The sequence below is a fragment of the Hemicordylus capensis genome, chromosome 8 (assembly GCF_027244095.1).
Source record: "Hemicordylus capensis ecotype Gifberg chromosome 8, rHemCap1.1.pri, whole genome shotgun sequence".
Lineage (NCBI taxonomy): Eukaryota > Metazoa > Chordata > Lepidosauria > Squamata > Cordylidae > Hemicordylus > Hemicordylus capensis.
In genome coordinates this window covers 26,726,354-26,750,423 of record NC_069664.1, presented here as the reverse complement: position 1 = coordinate 26,750,423, position 24,070 = coordinate 26,726,354, and the positions used below count along the sequence as shown (strand labels likewise).

The 24,070-nt window shown below is 47.9% G+C and overlaps 1 protein-coding gene across 7 annotated transcripts in view; it reads left to right on the top strand.

Moving 5' to 3' along the window:
* The window catches only part of GRAMD1B (GRAM domain containing 1B), a 245,211-nt gene that overhangs the window by 139,066 nt on the left and 82,075 nt on the right, over positions 1-24,070 (top strand). For 6 of the 7 annotated variants that reach the window (XM_053269623.1, XM_053269626.1, XM_053269625.1 and 3 more), the window contains one exon: positions 724-801. The exons of the other annotated variant lie outside the window; for it this stretch is intronic. In XM_053269623.1, coding sequence (XP_053125598.1) covers positions 724-801 — 78 coding nt within the window. The remainder of the gene's footprint in view (positions 1-723; positions 802-24,070) is intronic. 7 annotated transcript variants of the gene reach the window in all.

Sequence of the window (24,070 nt, the reverse complement as noted above, 5' to 3'; positions counted from 1 at the left end):
ACATGTGTGATCTCTTGTACAGGAAACTCTAGGACTTGTAGTCTGAGACATGGCAGAGGCAAATGCACTACCCTATATGACATGCTCTCTCAAGAGCTACGAACCCTGGGATGTGTTAGTTTCCATTGGCATTTCCTATGCATAGGTTGGGGAAGCCAACAGGCAGGGGGGAGGTACAAGCATCATCCTCAAAATTGGGAGCCAGTGGTACTCACCGGTTTTCCAGGCTGCCTTGACTTCAGTTAGGCTGCAGATCTCCAATGTGCATAGAATAACTGACACAGGATCCCAGGGACAGAGAATGATGTCTAAAGGCATTTGTTACGCATGTGTAATTAAAATGCATCTATGCCAAACAGCCACGTTAGGCAGCCAGAAACAGAAGGGAGCTTAGATAAAAGGACCTTAAGGAAGCTAAAGGAAAGGACACCAGTTGAGCCTCCAGTTTTTCCAACTGGATGTGTTTTTGTTGGAGAAATAATGCTGGGCATTGGTAGCCGATGGTGCCACCCAGTCCTTCCTCCTTCAAATGCTTGGTTTGAAGGAGAAGATTCTAATTATCGCCTTTCCCAGCAGTCAAGACTGAGTGCAAAGAACCCTTTGTAAGTATTATGTGTGAGGCCTTCTCTAGAGCATTTTCATTCTAGCCCACTGTGGTTTGAGGTAGCCAGTACCACTGGGAGGCCTAATCACTTGTGCTTCCTCTTTTGTTTGTTTCTGCAGCAGCCAACAGAGCAGCCAACAGAGCAGCCATGATGATGATGTCTCCCGATTCCTGAGCCCCCGGATGCGTGATGACAGGTAGGTTACTGGGGGGAAAGACAAGAGAGGAGCCATGGCCCAGCTGTAGAAATGCGTGCTTTGCATTCAGAAGGCTCTAGGTTGAATCCATGGCATCTCTGGTGGGTAGGCTATAAGTGGCAGGACCAGGAGAGATCTGTCTCTTGCAACCCTGGAAAGGTTCTGCCAATCGGAGTAGACAGTCTGGAACTCAGTGGACCCGTGGTCTGACCAGTGTAGATGTTTTTCCATTCTTGTAGCCAAAGGGGATGTCCTTGGGACTTTACCTTGCAGGTCAGTTACTGGGGTAAAGGCAATTACTGTTGGGGTGGCTTTTGGTGTCTAATTTGAAATCTGAAAGTACAACTTCAGCAACAGAAAAATAAGAAGCTGCAAACTGAAGCAGTTGTTTAGGTCAGAAGCTTGTGGAATAATTGTGGCAAATGTGACCAATGTAGGTTCAGCATCAAGTCTGGTGATACTCTGAGACACACGTAGTATCTTCAGTTTTAATAAGCATTGGAAACATTGGTGCACCCTCATTCCACCCCGTCCAAGGGGTGGACACTTTCAGGATAAGATCTGTGGCAAATGGCTACTTCTTGTTAGTTCAATAATAGGAGAAACCTGTTCCAGGAGTGTGCCACAGAAACTGTATGAGAGTATGGGTGCATTTGTGCGTGTGGATGTGGGTGAAGGATATGGGTGAAGGATATGTACTGCAGTCGGTGTGTGGTGAAGGGCCATGCAGAGGACATGTGGCTTAGGTCAGACTACAGTTCAGCTGACCTCACAGCACCCTGAAAGACAGTCTGGGCCAGGGGTGGACCAATCAGATCATTGCTGCCTCGCTCATCTTGATATAGCTTGTAGCCGTTTGACTTGTACAAGCGCATGGCCCACACTTCTACCAAGCCGCTTTCTGTACGTACAGTCTGGAGTAAATGGTTCCGTCTATATTAGGCTCCTGTCTGATTGACTGACTGATTGATTTGATTTTTATACCGCCCTTCCAAAAATGGCTCAGGGCGGTTTATACAGAGTAATAACAAACAAATAAGATGGAACTGCCCTCATATTACTTCCACTGATGTATTTTATTAGGTTCCAGTCTGCAACTGGGGTGGAGTTGGGGAGGGCTGACGGAACAGAGCAGCGGCAAGCTGGACTCTCTTGTATTGTAGGCAGCTTCCATTTCTTGCACTGCAGTGTGGCATATAAGAAGTTGAAAGAGCAAATGGATTAAAAAAAAATCAAAATGTCACGTTTTGGTTTAAATAGAGAAGTTCATCGTAACACTGGTTCACCGTAAAACAAAGTTCAAGGGGTGGTCTTCTAACCCCTGTTCAGTTTGCCTAAGCTTCACTTGGCCCCATTCTCTTTCCCTATTTCACTGGAAGAAAGGGGCAACTGGTCACCTGAGGGGCAATTCTGATGCATCATAGGAGGCCAGGCAAGTGGCTATTTGCAAGTCTGAGAGCCAGGTCGAGACCTATACAGTTCCAACATACCTTCACCTCTCTGTTGATCAGGATTAATACTATGTTCACACAGGTGATTTCGGGGAGTGGAAGCTTGGTTTTCAATGTATCAACTGCCTTAAGAAAGCAAGTGCCATTCCTAAGACCTGCTGTGCTTGCAAATAGATGCGTAGGATAACATGCTCCTAGCCTATAATTAGATTATGTTGGGTTAGGATTCTGTGATTCTGCTCTTTTATACGAGAGCCTAGCTCATCAGGGCTACACTTTTGAGTATCTCACTAATGTGTCCACTGCAGGGAGGAGAGCTGGTCTTGTGGCAGCAAGCATGACTGTGCTAAGCAGGGTCTGCCCTGGTTGCATATGAATGGGAGACTACATGTGTGAGCACTGTGAGATATTCCCCTCCGGGGATGGAGCAGCTCTGGGAAGAGCAGAAGGTCTTGCTCTATATTGCAGCGATTAAATTTGAAACAAGGCATTGGGAATATGAATGAGACCCTGCTGTCTGCGTAGGGACGGCGGTGTCACAACGCAGGAAGCACACTTCTGAGATCTGACGTGACCCCGTTGCAGGGTCTAATCTGGAAAGCGCCCAGGTGCTGCTTCTCCTATCAACTGTGGGAATTGCTTCATTTGTGGATTTTGGCTTGTTATGTGCAGTTAAAGGTTCCCTCTTCCTTTTATACAGCATCTCCCATTTACCTTTTGCTGGGCTTACTGCATTTCCATTTGTTCCACTTCTCTTGGCATTCCCAAGGTTTTCTATCTTCCTGGTAGCATTGGAGCCAGGGGTGTAGCTATAATCGAGCAAATGGGTTCAAAGAACCCAGGCCCTCCAGCTCCTGAGGGCCCCCAGCTCCAGTCTTCCTTATTTCCTTCATTATCTCCCACACTCCAAGAGGCCACCGGAGAACACAGAGTACATGGGCCCCCCTCTCCCCTAGATACACCCCTGATTGGAGCACCTGGGTGCTTGATCACTGGGACAGGTTGTGTTTTTGGAAAACTACCTGCTTTTCATTTACTTTGCAAAGGAACGTTATGGGTTAAGTTTCCCGCTACTTTTAGCCATGGGGCCTTTAGTGCATCTAGAAATTGCATTCACTGCCACCTGATCTTTGCTGCCTGGTGCCTGCCATCTTCCCCTGCCTCCAAGTAAAACCTTTAGCTGGTCTTTCCTTCCTAGCTTTCTAAAGAAAGTTTGCTGTGTAATTTGAGGACAAACATGGATTCATACATTTCTGGCTTTGGGGGTTGATTTATTACAGTTCCAAATTGCAGCATTGGCACAAAAAGTGGTTGAACAAATACGGAATGGTGAAAACGGTGCATATGACTACTTCTTCTTGTTGTTTGGGCCAGAGCAGCAAAATGTGCTGTATGGCACCCCCTCTCCTTTTTTCTGTCAGAAGAGGTCGTCTTACTTGATTGCACAGAAAGAAACTGCAGATGATCTATTATTGCACAGTCTTCAGGACCAGAATTTCCAACTTGGACTGGCTGGTAGACTCCATTTCAAAACCAGCCCATTCTTGGCATTCATGCTACTTCCACAGAGTTTCAAAGCAAACTAAAGGCCTTAAAGGGGCAGAAGAAAGGAAAGCAGAGACTCTCTTCAAGACAAAAAAGAAAGGAGTGATGATAGGGAAGAGCTTGATGCCACCTTTTGTCAAGTTAGTTCAGGTTTTCTGGCAAGTCACTAGATAGTGGAGATGGGGAACCTTGTTCCTGATGTTGAACTGTGGCAGGGAGCCTTCCCCTGGGAATGTTCTTTGTTCAAAATCTTCTTACAGATGGCCCTCTGGGATCTACATCAGCTCCTTGCCCAGGGGTTCTCCCCTTCAACCAGATTCCACCTTTCCTCACCTCTCCTGCTTTGGAACTCCCAGGCAGGGCTCTTATCATTCACATTCCAGCAGCAACAACCAGCAAACATCTGGGAAACTGTCAGGTGATGGTGTTACCCTTTAAAGACCTGGATGGTTTGGAACAGAGGTAGTATACTCCTACAGGAGTATATGGAATTGTACAGCACTCCCTGGACATGTTGTTCTATCAGTTACTGGATTATTTCAGGTGAGGAGAGCTGGTCTTGTGGTAGCCAGCATGACTTGTCCCCTTAGCTAAGCAGGGTTTGCCCTGGTTGCATATGAATGGGAGACTTGATGTGTGAGCACTGCAAGAGATTCCCCTCAGGGTATGGAGCCACTCTGGAAAGAGCAGAAGGTTCCAAGTTCCCTCCCTGGTTTCTCCAAGATAGGGCTGAGAGAGACTCCTGTCTGCAACCTTGGAGAAGCCACTGCCAGTCTCTGAAGACAATACAGAGCTAGATGGACCAATGGTCTGACTCAGTATATGGCAGCTTCCTATGTTCCTATGAACCAAAAAGCTGTCACTGGATCTGAGAATCTGACTAGTAGCTTCATAGAGGTGGAGTGGATAATACTCATTCCATAGTCTTCTTTTTTTGGGAAAATCGGATGAGAGAAAGGAGGAGATATGCTTGTTTTCTTCCTTAATCAATTGAGGCTATGCTCTCACCTTGTTTTCTTCCCAAGTTCCCTTTCTTCTTCCTTTGGTACAGCAAAATCCTATTAATGTCACCTTTGTAATTATAGCTAAGTTGATGGAAGCAAAATCTGGAGAGGCTTTGTCTCACTCTAAAGAGAATAATGTATCCTGTGAGGACCAATTAATAACCCAGGAGGGGACCTGGCTGAGAACTGCCATTTGGTACTTGTAGTAGCTTAACCTTTCCTTCAATACGCTTCTCTCCAATTATCCATTCCTCTGTGGCCATGTTGATCTTGGAGATAATCAGAGCTATACCCTGCCTTCGAAAGCCCCAGACAGGCCTGCTGCTTACTCCTTGCAAGAGCTCCTCCCCTGCCCCAGCCTGCTGTCTTACAAGCCCTGTAAGAAGCAGCAGCATCAATTCAGCTGATGGAAAAAAGGATAACAGGCATCTTCAGAATGCTGCCTCCCTAAGTAAGCAGGAATATGCCCAACAATGAAGGGCTACAGAGCAAGGTCAGGAGGAAGCCCTGAGAGAGGAGAAGGATGGAAGGAAAGGGCAAGACTGTTGGATTCAAAAGCAAGCCCCTTGGCTCAAAACTCTCTTGGAGTTGCCATTCTTTGGGAGGGAAAATCTTCTTCCCTCCAGCCCAGTTTGGACTTGGAGAGGAAAGATGGAGCGAGAGAAGACTGGGGGAATGGTCCTCTAACCCAACCCATCCAGAACCTCTTGGCCAGTGTCCTAACTCACCTACAGACCATCAAAGGCTAAGGAGGATAGGCATGAGTGGGAAATCTTTGGATCCATAGCCTCTGCCCAAAGGGTCTGCTGTATTTTATTTCTTCTTGTTAAAGCAAGTTACCATCTTGATCTGAAGGGCACTGAACGGGCCTCCCCTCCGCTGGCGTGGCTATGGCCGCAAGAGAGCTCCATTAGAACTGTTGATCTCAAAGCAACATGTCTCCTATTTTCCCTTTCTCCCATCCATGGAGAGAGATCTGCCCATAGAGCAATAACCCCCAACAGATCCCAAGAATATGAAAATAAAATAAAAGCAGAACTCTTTTGCAAGTGGAGTAATATTTGCCAAAATACTTCCTTGAATAGATTTAGGTTTGGATCCAGATATGTAATGAGTCCCGTAAGTATAATTATGGGCATCAGCCACTTTCTAAACTCTCCCTTCCTCAGTTTAGATCCAAGCTCAGAGTGCCCCAGTGTAGCTATTAATACATTTTAGAAACATGTATAGGTTGACCTTCCTCAAGGAGCTCAGAGCAGTGCCTGTGGGATTCCCTTGTTGTCTCCATTCAGATATTGATCAAGTCCAGTCCTCTTTGCTTTCAGAAATGGAACAATGTTCTTCAAACCGCTCTCTGGTTTTAGAACTAAAATACTTAATCAAAATAGGAAGCTAACTTCAGCAATGACCCAAGGTAGTGTGGCATCTGAGGCTAGGTATCATATGCTGCCTTGCCCCCACCCGTTTGGGGGCCAGCCCCCTTCAGAACTGCCCCTTGCAAGCTCTTAAAGTGAGGAGGGGAGGTTGCCAGCAACCTCCTTCTCTCCTCTCCACATCTTCCCTCCTCCTTCTCTCCACATCTTCTTGTGCACTTTGCAAGGGGTGTAAGGACAGGACGGCAGCCATCTCTCTTCTCCCTGTGCTCCTTGCAAGGTTTGCCAGGGTCAGATTGATATCAAAGAGCTGCTCCAGTGGTGGTGATGGCCCAAAATTCTGCCGCCTGAAGTGACTGCCACCTCGCCTCGTGAAAGGACTGCCCTGGTTACCTTAAACCAAATCAGACGATTGGTTCATCTAGTTTAGTTATTTTTGCTGTGACTGGAAGCAAGTTTGTGGAATGTCTTCACCCTTGATACCTGAAATCCTTTCCTGGAGATGCCAAGGATTGAATCTGAGATGTTCTATTTGCAAAAAATATGTGCTCTACCGATGAGCCACACCCTCTCCTCACAAACAAATGTTTTGTGTGCACCCTGAGTGTGACGGAATTGGTCTGCAGGAAATCTTTGTTTCCACTGTGTGACTCCAGTCCTTCTCCTTATAAGCCTTGGGTTCTCCATGCAGGTACTTCATAAATATTTTACAGCTCCATCCTGTCTATATTTACTTAGAGGTAAACTCCACTATTAGCAATGAGATTTACCAGCTAAGCAATCCTAAGACTGTAACCTCAGTTGAAGAAGGGGAGCTTGAGAATGGAGAAGTAAAACCTTTAGTGGTTGTCTAGAGCCTTTTAGGCACTTGATGTGGTTTTCATTCTTTTTCATATCCTCTTCCTGAGGGAGCCATCTATATGTTTTGGGAAGGAAAAGAACAAACCTGGGAAGGGCTTGGATCTGCAAATAGCAAAGGCAACTTTTAGAAATCTGTGTCAAATCTGAAGGGGCTACTGCCCTGGATCGAGAATTTGTGATTTGATATGATTCTTGGCCCTAGTGAGATGCAGTCTCAGATCCATTCCTGAGAAGGTTTGTGCCTCCTGCATATTTGAGCTTCTGTGATTTTCTCCTAATTGTTTTAGAAGGTGAGAGTGCTTGTCTCCAGGCGCACCCAAAGTGCAATCTGCCCAGCTCTGAGAATCAAACATGTGTGTGTGTGTGTGTGTAGAAATCCAGTTAAGGCAATCTCTGGGCCTTTGCCCCGCTGAGCACTAGCCATGCACATTTGCACACATGTGCATCCTCTCAGTGTGACTTCAGGGCTCTGAGGTGCACCAGGCTGTGTTGCTCAGGTGCTTGTATAGCCAGTTTGATTGCTGATGGTAGCAAGAGGGAGAGAAGTTTGTGCTCCTTGGGGAAATCAGTTTCCCCAGGTGCTGCTCTGAGGTTTGAGGAGTGAAAGCTATGCCCCTCCCTGCAGCACACCACATCTGACATCACTCACAGGTGGAGTTGTGCAGGCAAGGCTGCTCGGGCTTCTTGAGAACTGGGACAGAAGAGGACCTTCCTGCAACTAGAGACGCACAAAGCCAGGAGGCTGGGGAGGACAGAACACAGCAGCAGGGCTCAGAGGAAGCTCCTGGAGGCTAGAAGTGCTACATTGCTGAGCAAGGTTTTCTGCTCCTGGCACTGGGATAACGGTTCAGGTCTAATAATAATACAGAGAACGTTCTTTTGGATATTGGTGGATGCTGTGGAATGTAGCAATGTCTTCCTTAACCTGCGTGTTCCTGGCACAGATATGGAGGCAAAGATGTTGCAAACTGCTTTAACTTGAAAGTAACCTGGCTGAAGAGAGAAGAAAAGAGCAAAGACACACGCGGGCACCCACACCCCAAGCTTCAGATTCTCGCAATGCCCTTTGGAGCAACTTCTTTGGGCTGGACTCTGAACCTACCCTCCCACTGGGACTAGGCACTTGGTTGGGCTGTTGACTGCAGTTTTCCTATGGGCTGTGTAAGTTGTTACTGCAAGCTAATCACACACTGCAGGCGCCTGAGCTGGCTGGTGCATCGCAAAGCACGGCCATGGTCCAGGACCTGTGCCCCAAGAAGGTCTCCAGCCTAGCTGCAAAACAGGTCTGCGTTCTCCGTGTTGCTGCCCTGAGGAAAAAGCTCTCCTTCCTCAGAGTCATGTAAGTATGCGAGGGGGAGAAAGGGCTGTCCTTAGATGCATGCATCCCTTGGTTCCTCTCCATGCCTGCATGTGCAAGATATTGTTTTGAGTGCTGGATCAGGCCAAAGGTTTTCCTAGTTCATCCTGTTTCCAGCGCTGTCCAGCCAGTTGCCTCTGGGATGCCCACAAACAGGACCTGAAGACAACAGCCTTCCTCTATTGGGTGTCCCCAGCACCTGGTATTCAGAGGCATACTACCCCTGAGCATGGACGTTGCATTAGCTGCTGTGGCTAATAGCTCTAATAGATCTATTTTGATTAGATCTATCCCATACCACATCCTCTTGCAGCCAGTTCTATAAGCTGACTTGGCAGGTGGATTCCAAGAGGCTGAAGCAAAGGAACAGCAGTTGTTGTATGAGGTGTTGGGTTGGGATATCGGAAACTAGAACTGATTTCCAATTCACCAGATGTGTACAGTCTTGCCCAGTCTACCTGGTGTGTGGAATACGGGAGGAAGCACCCGCTCTTGCCTGGTGTGGAGTGTTTGTGAGCAGCGATGTAGTTGCAAATCCAGAAGTGCAGGTGCTCCCCATGACAGCCCCATGGCCATGCTCATCCCAATAGCTAGAGAAGCCAAGAAGTACCGGCGCTCCGTCCCTGCGCATTCCCCCTGCCATGACACCCCTGTTTGTGAGGATAGGCTGTGGATTGTTGGCAGGTTGTTTGGGGAGAGAAGAGAAGGCAAAAAGAGGCTGTGTGGAGGTTTATCAGCTTTGTTCCTCAAAACAGGTGATGATTCAAGATGAAAGTGGACTGAGCTAGGAATCTCAGGGAGGTGATGGAGGAAGGGTGGGTAGCATAGGAGAGAGGCTTCCATTACACCTGAGGTTTCACCTGAAGCATTTCCCTCTTTCTGATTTTCAGTATCAGGCTTACATGTGCGGCAGCCTGATCCCAAGTCACTTCTCAGATTTGTTGTGGAGAGGAGGTCTGAACTGTGATGTGCAATGCCCCTGGTCTTAAAAAATGAGAATCCTGTTCTTGGTTTTCACAGCCTTGCTTGCCACCATCACCTAACATCTCTCCTCCACCCAAGCTGGGAATTGGAGGTTAGTTGGTAGACATTAGAGAGAAGTATGAGGAGTAAGTGGAGAGCAGTAAAGAAAATGGAGGAGGAGGGGAAACATGGGTTTACATGATGGGCAGGGTGAGCTGGTCTTATGGTCACAAGGAGAGGAGAGCTGGTCTTGTGGTAGCAAACATGGCTTGTCCCTTCAGCTAAGCAGGGTCTGCCCTGGTTGCATATGAAAGGGAGACTAGAAGTGTGAGCATTGCAAGATCTTCCCCTCGGGGGGTGAAACTGCTCTGAGAAGAGCATCTCAAGTTCCCAGTTCCCTCCCTGGCTTCTCCAAGACAGGGCTGAGAGAGATCCCTGCCTGCAACCTTGGAGAAGCTGCTGCCAGTCTATGTAGACAATACTGAGCTAGATAGACCGATGGTCTGACTCAGTATATGGCAGCTTCCTATGTTCCTATGAGAGAAGCAGCTGGAGATTGGTTTGGTTTAAGTATACTATATATGATGGCAAGAGAGAAAATGCAGATTTTGTAGGTGGGTGTCTTAAAAGAAGAAATGCATCATATTAAAAAAAAATCCCATTGTGAGAACAGCATAATCGCCCCCCTGAGAGCTAATGATTTTCGTGTACCACTAACCCGTGTACAGAACACATCTCACTTACTTTGAATTCAGCCTATTTTTAGTCAGCGGTCAGTTTACAAAGGCACATGAGTGCCTAAGCATGGCTGCCCAATCTATTTACTGCATGGGAACAAACACTCCTGCTGCATTTTGTGCAAAATGGTGCTCCCAGATTATCTGGGTCTATGAAACTGATGACTGGGCTTGCAAAGTGTACTACGAGGTATCCTATTCAGCATGCCCAGATACATCAAACATCTCAACTCCTTGGATCCCTAATGCCATTCTTTCTATAAAAGGGGATGCAGCCCAAGATGACCCAACCCTGCCAAAGCCAGAGGGTGTATATAACAGACAGTGTTGGCATGGGTTCCAGATCAGTTATTTTCTCAGCTGTGGAAAATATCAAGTTCAAAGGCTATTAAATCATATGTCTTGTGCTTTTGTGATGCTGATGTTTCCCTGTGCTTTAGTGTGATGTAGAAGTATTGTTTCTACTAGTTAGGGTACACCACTTTATTAGGTATTATATTACTGTTGGCATATTGTGTTTTTAATCTTGTTTTAATCTTTGTATGTTCTCTGTATGGCCTGTGGCTGTAATAAATTGATTGAGTGATTGATTGGTACACCACTTTCTTGACCGGCGTGAGAAAGTCATGGTGCAGGGAGAACCAGTTCCTCAGCACTAGCATCAGAATTGTGAATGAGGACCTAGGTTTGGTTTGGGCAGGGGCAAAGTTGGAGGGAGACTTACTGTTTCTAACCACAGCCCCCATATCTTGCTGCCCACTGCTGTGGCCAGATTTTACCACATTGGTTTCGTCATTTTCCCACTGCCATTTTGAAATCAATGTAAGAACATTGACATGGGATTAGAAATGGCAGTAGTGGGTACATGAGCAGAGAACAGTAGGAAGTCCTGGAGTCACAGGACTGAGGAAAGCTTGGGTTAGCAGCTGAAGGGGTCTGAATTTCTGGATCGCATTCACAAGGCCTAAAGCCTATGGCTTGTCTGCCTCCTGAGGAATAGGTTTTCCTAAGTCTCTCAGATTTGCTGTCCTCAGCATGCCTGGTGCCGTTGTAAGATCACCCGCTCCTTGTTCCTCTGACGCCAGCATTGTTCTTCTTCCAAGGCAGCAGAGGTGGGCTGTTAATTATAGCATGGAGTGTCACAGACCCATTGCTGACATTGTTGAGGAATGTAGGGTTTTTGACAAGAGGTCAGAATTAGATGAATGCCTCCTTTTCTCTTCCTAGTTTGGAGCCTTCTGCACCTGGTGTCCCAGCCTCAGTAGCCACTTCATAGCCCTCAGAAAAACACTCTGTTCACAGGACAAAAGATCTATTGTCCTAGCATCACAGATGCCTGGGATGTTCTCTTCTCAGGAGAACAGGGATTGGCGTGTCACAATCAATGCACCTATCTCTTGAGTTATGACCTCCTGCAAGTGTATGTCGTCATGCCTCCTCCATTTTATCTCATCTCAGATTGTCCCATATTTTTCATTGCCATCTCCTCCTTTTCATTTTAAAGCCCAGCTTAGGAGAGTACAGGCCAGGTGGGATTCCTCCAGTAGGAAGTTACAGACCACCGCTCCTCCCGCTTCTCCTTGGGCTGAGGCCAGTGGCTCAGTGATGCTCCAGTTCAGTCCCTGGCATGTCCAGTTAGAAAGATCTGGAGGAGCAGGGCAGGAGAAGTTCTGATCCTGAGACTCAGAAAGCTATTGCTGCTCAGAGTAGGCTGTGTTTAGGTAGATGATCAGTAGTTTAAGTCACTATATAAGGCAGCTGCATACATACACACAAACACACACCATCCTTCATTTGTTCCATCTCGCAATAACCCATTAGGTTGATGGTGTGCCACCGAGTTGGTGTTGACTCCTGGCGACCACAGAGCCCTGTGGTTGTCTTTGGCAGAATACAGGAGAGGTTTACCATTTCCATCTCCCATGCAGTATGAGATGATGCCTTTCAGCATCTTCCTATATTGCTGCTGCCCAATATAGGTGTTTCCCATAGCCTGGGAAACATACCAGCAGAGATCTGAACCAGCAGCCTCATGCTCGCTAATCAGGTCATTTCCCCGCTGCGCCATTAGGTGGGGCAGGGCAATTGAGACTGCAGGACCCTGGAGAGCTCCAAGTGAGCAACAAGGGCCAGAAGAGGAATGAGGTCTTAAATGCCTTCATTACCCTGCCCAGGCCCAACACCTCTGCCTGGAGAGGAGAGAGATTTAAATGGCCTTCCCTTTGTCCTGGAATCTCTGGCCCTTTGTTGATTATGGTGTGCAGAGTACTTGGGGTAGAAGGACGAGTTGGTCAGGGGGCTCGTGGGTTCAGTGAACACTGGCTCCAGGGCCTCTAGTTTTGGGGTTTCTAGCTCTGGGATCCCCTGCCTGATATCACAGGCAGGGACTGGATCTGCCGGACTGTTCCCCTCTCCTTAGGGTTGGGCTCTGTGTGTCCCATCGGTTTAGGGATGTTCCCTTCTTTATTCCCCTCAGTGTGGGGAGTCACTCTCAATAGCTTTCCTCCCCTTTCTTCATTGTGCCTAAAATGGCTTGTAAATGAGGATTGACTTCCTTTTGGGTATTTTCCCTCTCCCTCTGCCATTTCTCTTTTAAAAACATAGTTCTTCATTATTTTAACGCACATGTTTTGTATTATTTCTATAGGAAATGAATTGCTCATTCTTCTTGGAAGGGTCTCTGCAGGAAGCCCCTGCAGACCCTGAGAGGTCTCCCCACTCCTGGAAATGAGGGTCAGTTAGGAGGTGTCAAATAGGCTGGATCCTGAAGAGCCAAGGGACCTATAAAACGGCAGTGCATGTAGAATGTGTGAAAATGTTGAGTGATGCCTGTAGTTGGTCACCGTTTTCAGTGAACATCGCCGGCTTTCTTCTCTTTGATCTGCCATCCAAGGTTATTTCTTCATGATTATAAATGTGGGGACCGTTTTAACTCTCACCACTTGGCCTCCAAGGTGGTGTTTTCACAATCATCTTATTAGAGGACTGACATCCCCTGCCCCCCAAACAATGGATCTCAGGCTTGCTGTGGCCCAGATGTGGATGTCAGAAAAGGATCTTCCAAATGAATTGGTGCATGTTGGGAGTGGTACAGAGGACTAAAAATATGGTAGAATTACAGGGCTGGCTCAGAGGACTAGTTAACCACACTGCAATTTTGCTTTGCTGCGGACCAGTTGTAAACGAGGGGTTGTTTTACTGTTGAACAACACCCCAGAGAGATTGTTTGCAGAAGGAGGGGAACTGAAGAAGATGGGGGGGGAATTATGGATGACAGAGAGCAAGTACTGATAGCTTCTTAAACCAGTGTATATAAAGGAGGCACAGAATGGCTCACTGCAGATCTCTGTGACTATCTTTGTGCCCATAGCCTTCACACGGTGGCAGCAAAGCCTCTCTCTCAGGGCCCATCCAGGTATGAGGTGCCCCATGGAGGGCTGCAAAAGGCTCCTCCTGCCTCTCTATAACTCTTTCTTTTGGAAATGTGACTTCTTAGAATATGAATAGGGTGGCATTCATCCCACCTCACCACACTTTCACTGATGAGCAGGACATTTGGCATATATTGGAATTTGTGGGAGGGGAGGAATTTTGATCAGCTTTTTAAATCATCTGATTTTGATTTCAGGAGGATTGAAGGAGATGCCTGCCCTCTCCCTCTGTGCACATTCAGTGATAGGACAACAGTGAGAGATGTTCCAGAAATTCCAGGGACTTAAACAAGGGGCTGCCAATCTTCCTGTCAAAGTTACCCACTCTCCCTTTAATCTAAGGACATTTAGACTGAGGATGCAATCAAAGCAAAGACACTCATAGATGAATCATGCCAAGAAAGAGGGTGGAAGGAACAAGGAAAGGGATCTGAAAGCATGGTCATCCTCTTGCTTCTTTCAGTAATAGCTTGGGCTATTGTGCACCCTGCATGCACACTGCAATTGGTGATAAAACACAAGTTATTTTATTTATGTTATTTCTTAGTTTATATCTTTATCCTGCTTTTCAGACAAATATTGTCTCAAAGCAGCTCCTCCAATCCAAAAATTCAGCATGGTGCCAGTGGCAGTTGCTGTGCATAAGTGGAAACATGGATACAGGTCCTGCCCTCAGGCGTACAATCTGGGGGGAAAAAGGATAAGAAGCACGAAAGAAGAGGCCTAAAGGGGAAAAGTAGAGGAGAGAGATCCCGGCAGCATGAAGAGGTGACTTCAGGCATTTATATCCAGGTGGGGCTGAGTTGTTCTTCCCTTGCTTGTGCCCTTGCTTGGAAAAGTGCAATTATCTAGTGGTGTGTCATCCTCTGGCTGGTGACAGAGACCTATGTATTCCTCTCTTTGCCCCTGTTCTGTCCCAGGGCAACTGGCATTTGGAGCGGGTGTATTGAGTGAGGGACCAGACCCCTGTAGCTGCATGTTCTCTGGCCAATGACTGGGGCTGTGCTGGTTTTCCCTGTGCCATGGTGCTCTTCTGGGGAGGGAGTGGGGTGTAACCTCCCAGTGGACTCTTGTTCAATATTTTGCTATATGCTTGACTAACAAGGAGAAGGTTGCCGGTTCGAATCACTGCTGGTACTATATCGGGCAGCAGCGCTATAGGAAGATGCTGAAAGGCATCATCTCATATGATGAGGAGGCAATGGTCAACCCCTTCTGTATTCCACCAAAGAAAACCACAGGGCTCTGTGGGTGCTGGGAGTTGTAATTGACTTGACAGCACACTTTACCTTTATATGTGTTGAGAAGGTATGATTGGTAGCAGGTGAGGTCATGAACTTGGTGGAGAAGTGAATGTGGCAAAGCTACTGTCTGTGGATGCCTCCTAAATCCCCACATGACTATACCATGCAGACTGTCAATATGACTGTTGCACGTGGCCCAGTGCAAAGAACCAACATTTCAGTAGCAGTGTGTGGCCGAAAGAGAGATCCCTCTGGATCGTAGTCTTTTTGTGGGGGAACCCAGTGCTGCTAAATCTTTCCGGGATTCCCTGATTCTGGCTTAGGCATTTATATGTGCGCCTCTCCCACTGAGATCTGTTCAGTGTCAGCCACTTTTATATAAATAAGAGGAAAATCCCAACAATATCTATGCTTGCTTGTTGCAGTTGTATTTCCAGATCGTTATTTTCATGCGCAAACATTTTGGAGTGAATGGCTCCTAGGAAGTTCACAAAGCGTTCTGAACCACCACCCCCCAACAAGCTTTTCCTCTGCTCTCGGTGGCTTTAACCTTTTGTTGACATTTGTGTGGAAGTAGGAGTGGGGAAGGGACACATATCCTGAACAGCAACACTAACCCCTGGTCCTATGCAGGAAAACAGCCAGCCTTGTTTGTGCTGATTGGTTGATTGGGATGAAGGAGAATGAGTCAGCAAGTAGGAGGCGAAAGAGCGTGTGTGCAAAAGCGGCACCTGCCTGGTCTGCGAGGCTGCACTGAACAAGTCTCGTCTCCCCTGCTTGCCAGGGGAAGAAACAGCCCAAGAATGGAGCAGGAATTGGCAGACGAAGCAGGGAAGCGGAAAGAATCCCCCACTGTGGACCAGTAGCATCTGAACTGCTCGCCTCCCTCTTTCCAAAGAGCTAACCAGAGCTTTCTTCTTCCTTTCCCAGCATCCTCTTTGTTGCCTTGAAGGAAACGCACCTGGATTAGCCTTACAGATGGTCAAGACTATTCTTTGTTTTGGTCCTTGGATGTAGGGAGGCAGTGGGAGAGGAAGGGCTTTAGAGGAGAGTGGCTGCACACTGGAATCGGGGAGGAGCTAGCTGGGAAGAAACTCTTAATATCTGCTAATCCTGGTCATGGGAATTTTATTCTGAGTAACAACTCCCAAATCCTTTTGGTTCTGGTCCAGAATTCCTCCTTAATCTTGCTGGGTTTTTGTTTCCTCTGTTGCAACTTATCCTGTGGCAGCAACAACAGCAGCAACTTCGCTGGAGAAACCCGAAGGCAGCTGTGTCTTTAAAATTGCTTCTCCCATGAGAAAGGCAATTACTGAGGAGAGAGAGAGAAAGCCAGCAGAAGCCCTTTTCTGAAGCTCTTTCACTTGTCTTGCCCTTCAGGGCTGAAACTTCAGTGCCTTATTTCAAAAGCAAACTTTTTGGTTGTATTTTTTCTTTTTTTAAGGAAAGAACATCTACCAGCAATCTAGATTCATCACAGCAGTGATTTTGCATTTGTTCGTCACAGGATCTGAAGTCACCCCCCCCCCTCGCTCCACATTTTGGACCTCTGGAATGGTGCGCAAGGGGTGTTAACTAATCCTCACTTTCTCTCCGTGGTGGATCCGACAACCTCCTTTTCCTTATCCTCTCCCCACCCGACTTTTCGGGGGCGGGGGATTCCAGTTGCTGTGTGCATCTGTGTGCAACGGGTCAGGTTTCTGCAGGGTAATAGATATATATATATATAATGAAGCCTGGACAGTATCTTTCTTGCAGAGCTTGCAGCTGACATTGGCTGACGGTCCGAGTTCTCAGCATAAGCGGTGCATTTGTTCTGCTTCATTCCTTTCCACTACATTTGCTTCCTTGCCTGTTGGAAGTCTCTCTCTGTGTGAGTTCTGGTGATAAGATGGCAGCATGTGCAACCCCAGTACACCATGTACCATAACAAGGTTAGCCTTTTAAACCCCTACTAATCAATCCCTCACCTCTTTGCCCCCAGCCCTGGCTGTCCCATCCCTGCCTGCTGCACACTTTGAGCTGTAAACTTCCTTCGACTTTGTGCTCTTCTTGCATCCCTCCCTCTGGCCGAAACCTTTCACTGTAACCCTTGCTGCTGCATCATCCTTCCCACCACCCCATCTGTCTTTGGTTTTTTAAAAAATTGCCTACTCCATGGAAGAAGAATTAAGGCTGGCCAGCCTTCTCTGTATCTTAAACATGTACAGAGTCTTCTCTGGAGGGTGCTTGTAAGTTTGAAATGTCCTAGGAAAGGGATTGCCCAGAGTCATGGAAACCAGGTCTGGATTCATCATTGGGCAAAAGGGATGGATGTTCTGGATGTGAGTATTGGTTCCCCAGATTGCCTTTTAGTCCTTATGTGACTGACCATTTTGACATGTTATGGGAGGTGGGCAAAACTGTATCTTGTGCTGACCGTCTCCCTTTTTCCAGACCCACAGAATGGTCAGCGAGGCTGGAGACAAGTCAGCAATGCCATGTGGGAGGCAGGGGAGAGAGAATAGTGTTGCACACTAGGTGCCTCCTTCAGGCCAGTAGATGTGACCGATGCAAGGGTCATGGATGGAAACATAGGATGGGAGGAGATCTGGTCTTGTGGCAGCAAGCATGACTTGTTGCCTTAGCTAAGCAGGGTCCACCCTGGATGTGTATAGAAGGGAGACTAGAAGTGTGAGCACAGCAAGATATTCCCCTCAGGGGATGGAGCTGCTCTGGGAAGAACATCTAGGTTCCAAGCTCCCTCCATGGCAGCAGCTCCAAGACAGGGCTGAGATTCCTGCCTGAAGCCTTGGAGAAGCCACTGCCAGTCTGTGTAGACAATACTGAGCTAGATGGACCAATGGTCTGATATGGCAGCTTCCTATCTTCCTATGAGGCTGTCAGATCTTTGCCAAGGTTAGGATGGAGGGAGCACAGACCATATCCAGAGCACTGAAGGGCTAAGCCAGCAACAAGTAATGAATATGAAAAGTGTGTTTACAAATGTAATAGGGATGTTGCAGAAGATGGTGATGGAGTTCAATCAGTCTGGATGTGAGACTGTGATCCTCCTGGAGTACTGGTAGTCGTTGATTTCCCATCCCCTTGTACCTGGCAATGGAACTACAGCTCCCATCATACACAGCTGATGAAAGTCTCACATGATTTCTTAGCTGCTGCTGCTGCTGCAACACACAGACTCCGCTTTTCTTACCAGCTGGTCTCTGAAGGGGAGAGAGGCGGTTCCCAGCTCAGAGATGCTGTGGTTGCAGATACACTCTTATGACAGCAGAAGCTCTAGGCTGCAGCGGCCTGCTGCAGTCAGACCACCCAGCCACTGACCAGCCAGGCATTTCTCTCAGGGGTGTGGGCCAGTACTTCTCTTCAGTTCCTGCCCTTTAGGGTACACGCTTGCCTAATAACCCTAATCCAACTCATTATTGCACTCTCCGTAGGCACCATTTTCTTCCTTCCTTCTTTTTTAGAGTCTCTTGAGTTTGTTCTAATTTTCCTTCTCTCCAGCTGTTAAAGGATTTTATCTTGCACTGTTGTGAAAGCCAAAGACCTATCTGCCACTGTGTTGTGACGGAGCACAGGGGTGGGCTGCACAGCTTCAGCCCTCCAGCTGGTTCTGGACTACAACTCCCATCACCCCCAAGCCACAGTGGCCAATAACCGGGGATTATGGGAATTGTTGTCCAGCATCTGCAGGAGGGCCAAAGTTGTGCCTCCTTGGTCTAGGGAAGGGATACTCAACATTGGGTCCTTAGATGTTATTGGACTTCAACCCCCATAATCCCCAACCAAAGGCCACTGGGGCAGGGGATTATGGGAGTTGAAGTCCAATAACATCTGGAGACCCAACGTTGAGAACCCCTGGTCTAGGGTGTAGTGTTATAGCTGGAAGATACTGAGAGTTCTTAGGGAATCGACAACTAACTTGTATTGATAAGGATGCTCTGATAATGGGTCCTTAAGACCCCAGATTCTTCACAGAGATGAGGGCAGCTTCTCTTGGCTAAAGCAGAACCTATGACCATTTTATTGTCAAACTGGATTCTAGTTATATACTGTAACAAGCATGCCCCTCCCTCCCCTATGTTCCTATCAGTGCTGCTTGTACATGGTGACAGTGTATAGTGTGCAGGATTTCAGGTGGTGACAACAGAGTGGGGTGTGTAACACCTGCATGTGACTCTCTTAAGGGATCTGAAGATTCGTTGAGTGCTTTGAAGGCTCATATTACAATGCAGATAGGCAACACACACAGATTTTGGAGGTCCTGTGTGGAGGACTAGGGGCCATTTCACACATTACAGAGAGGAAAATCTGGGTTTGCCACTGAGCGTACACTCGGCAGGAAGATGCAGACAGTGCGGGCTACATGATGAATTTACATGTGCAATGCATGTGTTTACAAACATGGCTTTTTGAAATGCATGGTTAAGAACACCTTGGTTGTACTCCCTAATGTCGTGTGAAGTTACCTTACGCACCTGAAGATGGGGTCTAGACTAGTTCTGAAAAGCTGAAATCAGTGTGATCAGCCAGTCCTCCTCAACTGTCTCCCATCAGTTGGGCTCATGGAATTAGGGTACCTCGGTTTCTGTAGATGGGCCTGTATCCCCAGATGGCAGATGGCAGTGAGATGTGCTGAGAATAAGAAGCCTTTGTTTCTTGTTCTAAGGCCACCTAATGCATCAGTGGCCTTAGCAAGCTTTTAATTTGCGATTTCTTGGCTCACAGCTCATGCTCTTAGCCACACCAGTTCTCAAGGGGTAGACTTGCAATTGCCTACTCTTGGTGTCATTACCAGGGGGCTGAATGCCCAAGTCTACTGGAACAAAGTACCGCTTGGTGTGGTTTATAAACCTCGAGCAGTGTTGTTGGATTTCTTAGCAAAATGTGCACATTTGGGTCCTACTGCCAGGTCTGTTTATTTTGATTGCATTTATTTTTACATTTGGATCCCATTCTTCTTCCAAGGAGTCCAGAGTGGTGTGTGTGCATGGTTATGTCTGTGCTCACAACAACCCTGTGAGGTAGGTTAGGCTGAGAGATAAGTGACTGGCCCAGAGTCCCCCAGTGCGTTTTGTGGCTGAACGGGGATTTGAAGTCGAATCTCTCTGGCCCTAGTCCAACACTCTAGCCACACAGTGGTAATGCATGCTCAGGATGAGGCTTGCACAAACACACTAGTCTCTGTAAACTTGTTTATTTCTCAGGCTTTGGTTGAGAGGGCAGCATTTTCTGCATGTTTCTCTTAGTCTGTAATATGCACGCATGGATATGAGAGAGAGAGAGGTGGCAGTGATGGCCCTTTGGAGAGTGTGTGGGCACAAGTGGTGGTCCTTTGTTTAGTTCCAGGCACCCTTTGCGAGAGTAGGATTGTTGTGATTTTCTGCCTGCACTATCACACTATTCCATCCGTGCAAGCTGTGGAGGAGGAGATGGCACCAATGTCCACGGGGCTTTATAGAGTATCATAGGTAAAATGCAGGTCCTTGCCTGAAAGAGCTTGCAGTCTCAATTTAGGCACTGGCGGGAAATGGAACAGAAGGAGAGGGAGGGAGAGGCAAACCCAGTGTCATATTTGAGGCTTTGTTTGAGTTGGCAAATAGTGGGGCTAAGGGGTTAAGAGCCAAAGGCTTAACGGAAGAGGTGGGTTCTGAGGAGAGGCTTGGAGGGAGAGAGAGCGAGCGAGCAAGAGAGAGGCTGGAAGCTGTACCTGTGAACTGTGAGTGTGCAAGAAAGAGAGAATCAGAAGGGCAGCATTCTCCATGGGCTGACATCCTCTGGAGGTCTCTCTCGCTCTGCGCCGTTCATTCTCTGGGGCGGCGGCGGCTGCTGCTCCCCTTCCAGACACGTCTTGAACTTATCCATTTCTGGAGCTGGCAGCCCGTAGAATCCAGGTTGATTTACTGTAGTAAAGTAGGCCAGGGAGGAGAACTGCTTTCCTTGTGAACGGCGGAGAGAAGCCGTCCCTGCTGGGCAGGAAACCTCGAATGATGAATGGGGCTGTGTGAAGTCATCTTTGCTCCTCCAATCACAAGGCCTGATTGACTGAGGGAGGCAGGGGCCTCCTCTGCAGATGCAGATGCCTCTCAGTTCTGGACTGGGTTCACATTTACCTTAGATGATGACTTGATGGTTTCAGTGCCAGGGCAGACTGAGTGAAAAAGAAGTCTCAGGGAAGGCCCCACCTTTCCCCCAAGGGGTTTTGGGGGGCTGTTTGTGGGCAAGGTGAGTGTCCTTTCTTTCTTCCCGAGAGTGTAGATGTTAAAAACCTTGCCTCCCTCCTCCCTGTGCCTGGATCTCTTGTTGAGAGCACCTCTGAATGATCCCTGCACCTATACCCCTGTCCCCAGCACCTCTCTGGCTTTTACCTTGTACTCCTTACCTCCCCCCTTCAGAAGCTACCCCCACCCCACACACTCTTTGCCTCTGTCCAGAATGCCCCTTTCACCTGTATCCTGTCCAGCTGAGTCACCCTATTCCCATTCCCCCCTGTTTCCTGAAGCCCGTAGCCGGGGAATGCCTGGCGTTTGATCTCTCTTCCCTTCACAATGACAGGGAGGCAGGTCATCTGCCTGCCCGCCTGCCCTCCAAAGGGGCTGGGGAATGAGGACAACGTGGAGAGGAATGGGGGCATGTCATGTCAACAGCATGTCAAACCTTTGCTCCTCACCAGGGAAGTGCTGAGAAATTGCATTTCCTGCTGAAACAGCTTCTCTGACTCCTGCTGAGCATCTAAATCTGGATCTTATCGCAGGAGCTTATGTGTCCCTCAGTTTATGGCCTAAAAGCTTGCTTGGTGTCCTCAGTGCCACTCTCTGGGAGTTGCTTGAAAGATAGCGGGAGTGCGGGGGGGGGGGAGAGGGAGCCAACTCTCTCCCCCACCCCTTCTCCAGTTCTTCACCCACCTGCAGAATTGTTTTGTCTTCTCCTCTATCACCACCTCATGTTTTATTTTCCCTTCTTTCCCCGCCACCCGCCTCCTCCTCCATGATCTTGTTGACTGATAGGCCAAGCAGAAAATATGGAGGCGTCTGATATGGCGACAGCAAAGGTAGGATGGAAATGCTGCCGGCCTCACTGTGCGTAAGTGGCTTCGCTTGGCAAATTCTTCCTTTTCCTGTGTTAGTGTTACCTTTGCTTTCTGTAGACCCTTCCCTGAGAGCTCTGTTGGGACCAGAAGGTGTGGCATGTAGGATCCAGGTCGGAGAGGGTTGCTCTGGCCTCCTCCACCCAGAGGGAAGAGTTTTCTGCTCTATGGCCTCCTCTTCCCCCAGCCCCACTTCGTGCTCAAAAACTAGGCATATCATTGCTGTTTTTTAATATTTGTTTAATGTTGCCTGTTCCAGGACCCCAGAGTGGTTAACTTAGTACTCTTGGATACGTGCTGTGGAGTGTATCACTGTAGGTCCAGAGGGGGAGGAACAGGGAGAAGAAGGGTCTATCTGCCACCCTGCCCCCTTACTTGACCTTACTGGTGCTGTTGCATTTGCAACTGCTTTCCTGCATCTGCATGCTGTAGAAGAGACACAGGGCTGCTTTCACTGGGATTCCTTGGAGGATTGGTGAGCTTGGCTGTAATGCAACAGTAGAACGCTAGAGGGTATGTTGGAGGCAGAATTTCCAGGGCAGTGAAATGGATTTGCAGATTGCTTTGGGGTGAACTTCTAAGGATGTCACTGCCTCCCTGAAGCAGGAGGGTATGTGAGGGGAGTGGGAAGGAGTTACATCCTGCCAGCAAGCTTCCTGCAGATTGTGAAAGAGCATCTGAAGGGACTAGTGTGGGCGTGATGCAAAGAGGAAGGCAGTTTTGGTGGGGGCAGATAGGATCTTGCAGGCATTTGACCAAACCTTGTCCAATTTAGTATGGCTTGCATCCCCCATGGTAGCAACAACTTGGCAGAAGCAGCTTATTCCTGGCTGAAAATTCCCAGCCCAAGTCTGGCAGCAAGTTGTACATGCCTCTCCAGTGCTGCCATGCTTCTGGGCATGCCACCGAGAGTTCAGGTGTGTTGGAGTTTGCCAGCTTTTAAAAACTGACCCTGCTCCTGTACATTTAATAGCTCTGACACATAGAAATGTAGCAGGTAATCTTTTCCCATCAACCGTCTCAAAAAGCCCCTGTCTGCTTAATTACTGTACGTGACACAGAAGTAAGACCAGTTCAATAACTGGCAGTCTTATTTATGTGAGGTTTTGCAAGAATCTCTGCCACAAGATGTGGCAACAGCCAACAACCTGGATGGCTTTAAGAGGGGTTTGGATAACTTCATGGAGGAGAGGTCTATCAACAGCTACTAGTCTGAGGGCTATAGGCCACTTTTTATAGGATGCCTCTGAGTACCAGTTGCAGGGGAGTAACAGCAGGAGGGAGGGCATGCCATCAACTCCTGCCTGTAGGCTTCCAGCGGCATCTGGTGGGCCACTGTGTGAAACAGGATGCTGGACTAGATGGGCCTTGGGCCTGATCCCGCAGGGCTGTTCTTAATTAGGGTTAGCAGCTGCTGTTTAGTCCTAAGGAGCAAGGGAGAGAGGAATGAAGGGTGCAAGTAATATCTCTTAGTTGCCACACATTTGTTGGTGTGTTTGAGAGCCTAGTCCAGCTCTTCTTCTCTTGCGATGCTTCACAGCTTTCAGATTCTCAGCAACGGAAGTTTATCTAATATACTATGTATCTCCATTTGCACGTAGAGCTCATTCAGTCTGAAGCACTGTTAAACTATAGGAAGCTGCCTTCTACTGAGTCAGACCATTGGTCCATCTAGCTCAGTATTGTCTACACCAGGGATTCTCAATGTTGGGTCCCCAGATGTTATTGGCCTTCAACTCCCATAATCCCCAACCAAAGGCCACTGGGGCTGGGGATTATGGGAATTGAAATCTAATAACATCTGGGGACCCAACGTTGAGAATCCCTGGTCTACACTGACTGGCAGTGGGCTGTCCGAGATTTCAGGAGACTCTCCCAGCCCTACCTGGAGATACTGACAGAAAATGAACCTGGGACCTTCTGCATGCAAAGCAGATGCTCTACCACTGAGCTATGTATGGCACCATCTTCAGATGTTTCTGGAGGTGTCCTTGTGGACCTTTGTATAACACTGGGTGCATTGATCCTCTGGCTATTTCTTTCCCCTTGGCAACATTGGTAGCTTCTGCCCTCTCCTTGGAATTGAGCATTCTGGCCTCTCCTGTCATTGTCTTACACTAGCTCTTTCCTGCTTGTTATAATTCAGCGTGTGAAGACTGCTATATTATCATGATTGTAGACTAATATCTTGTACCATCTCAGGGTTGCTGTGGGCA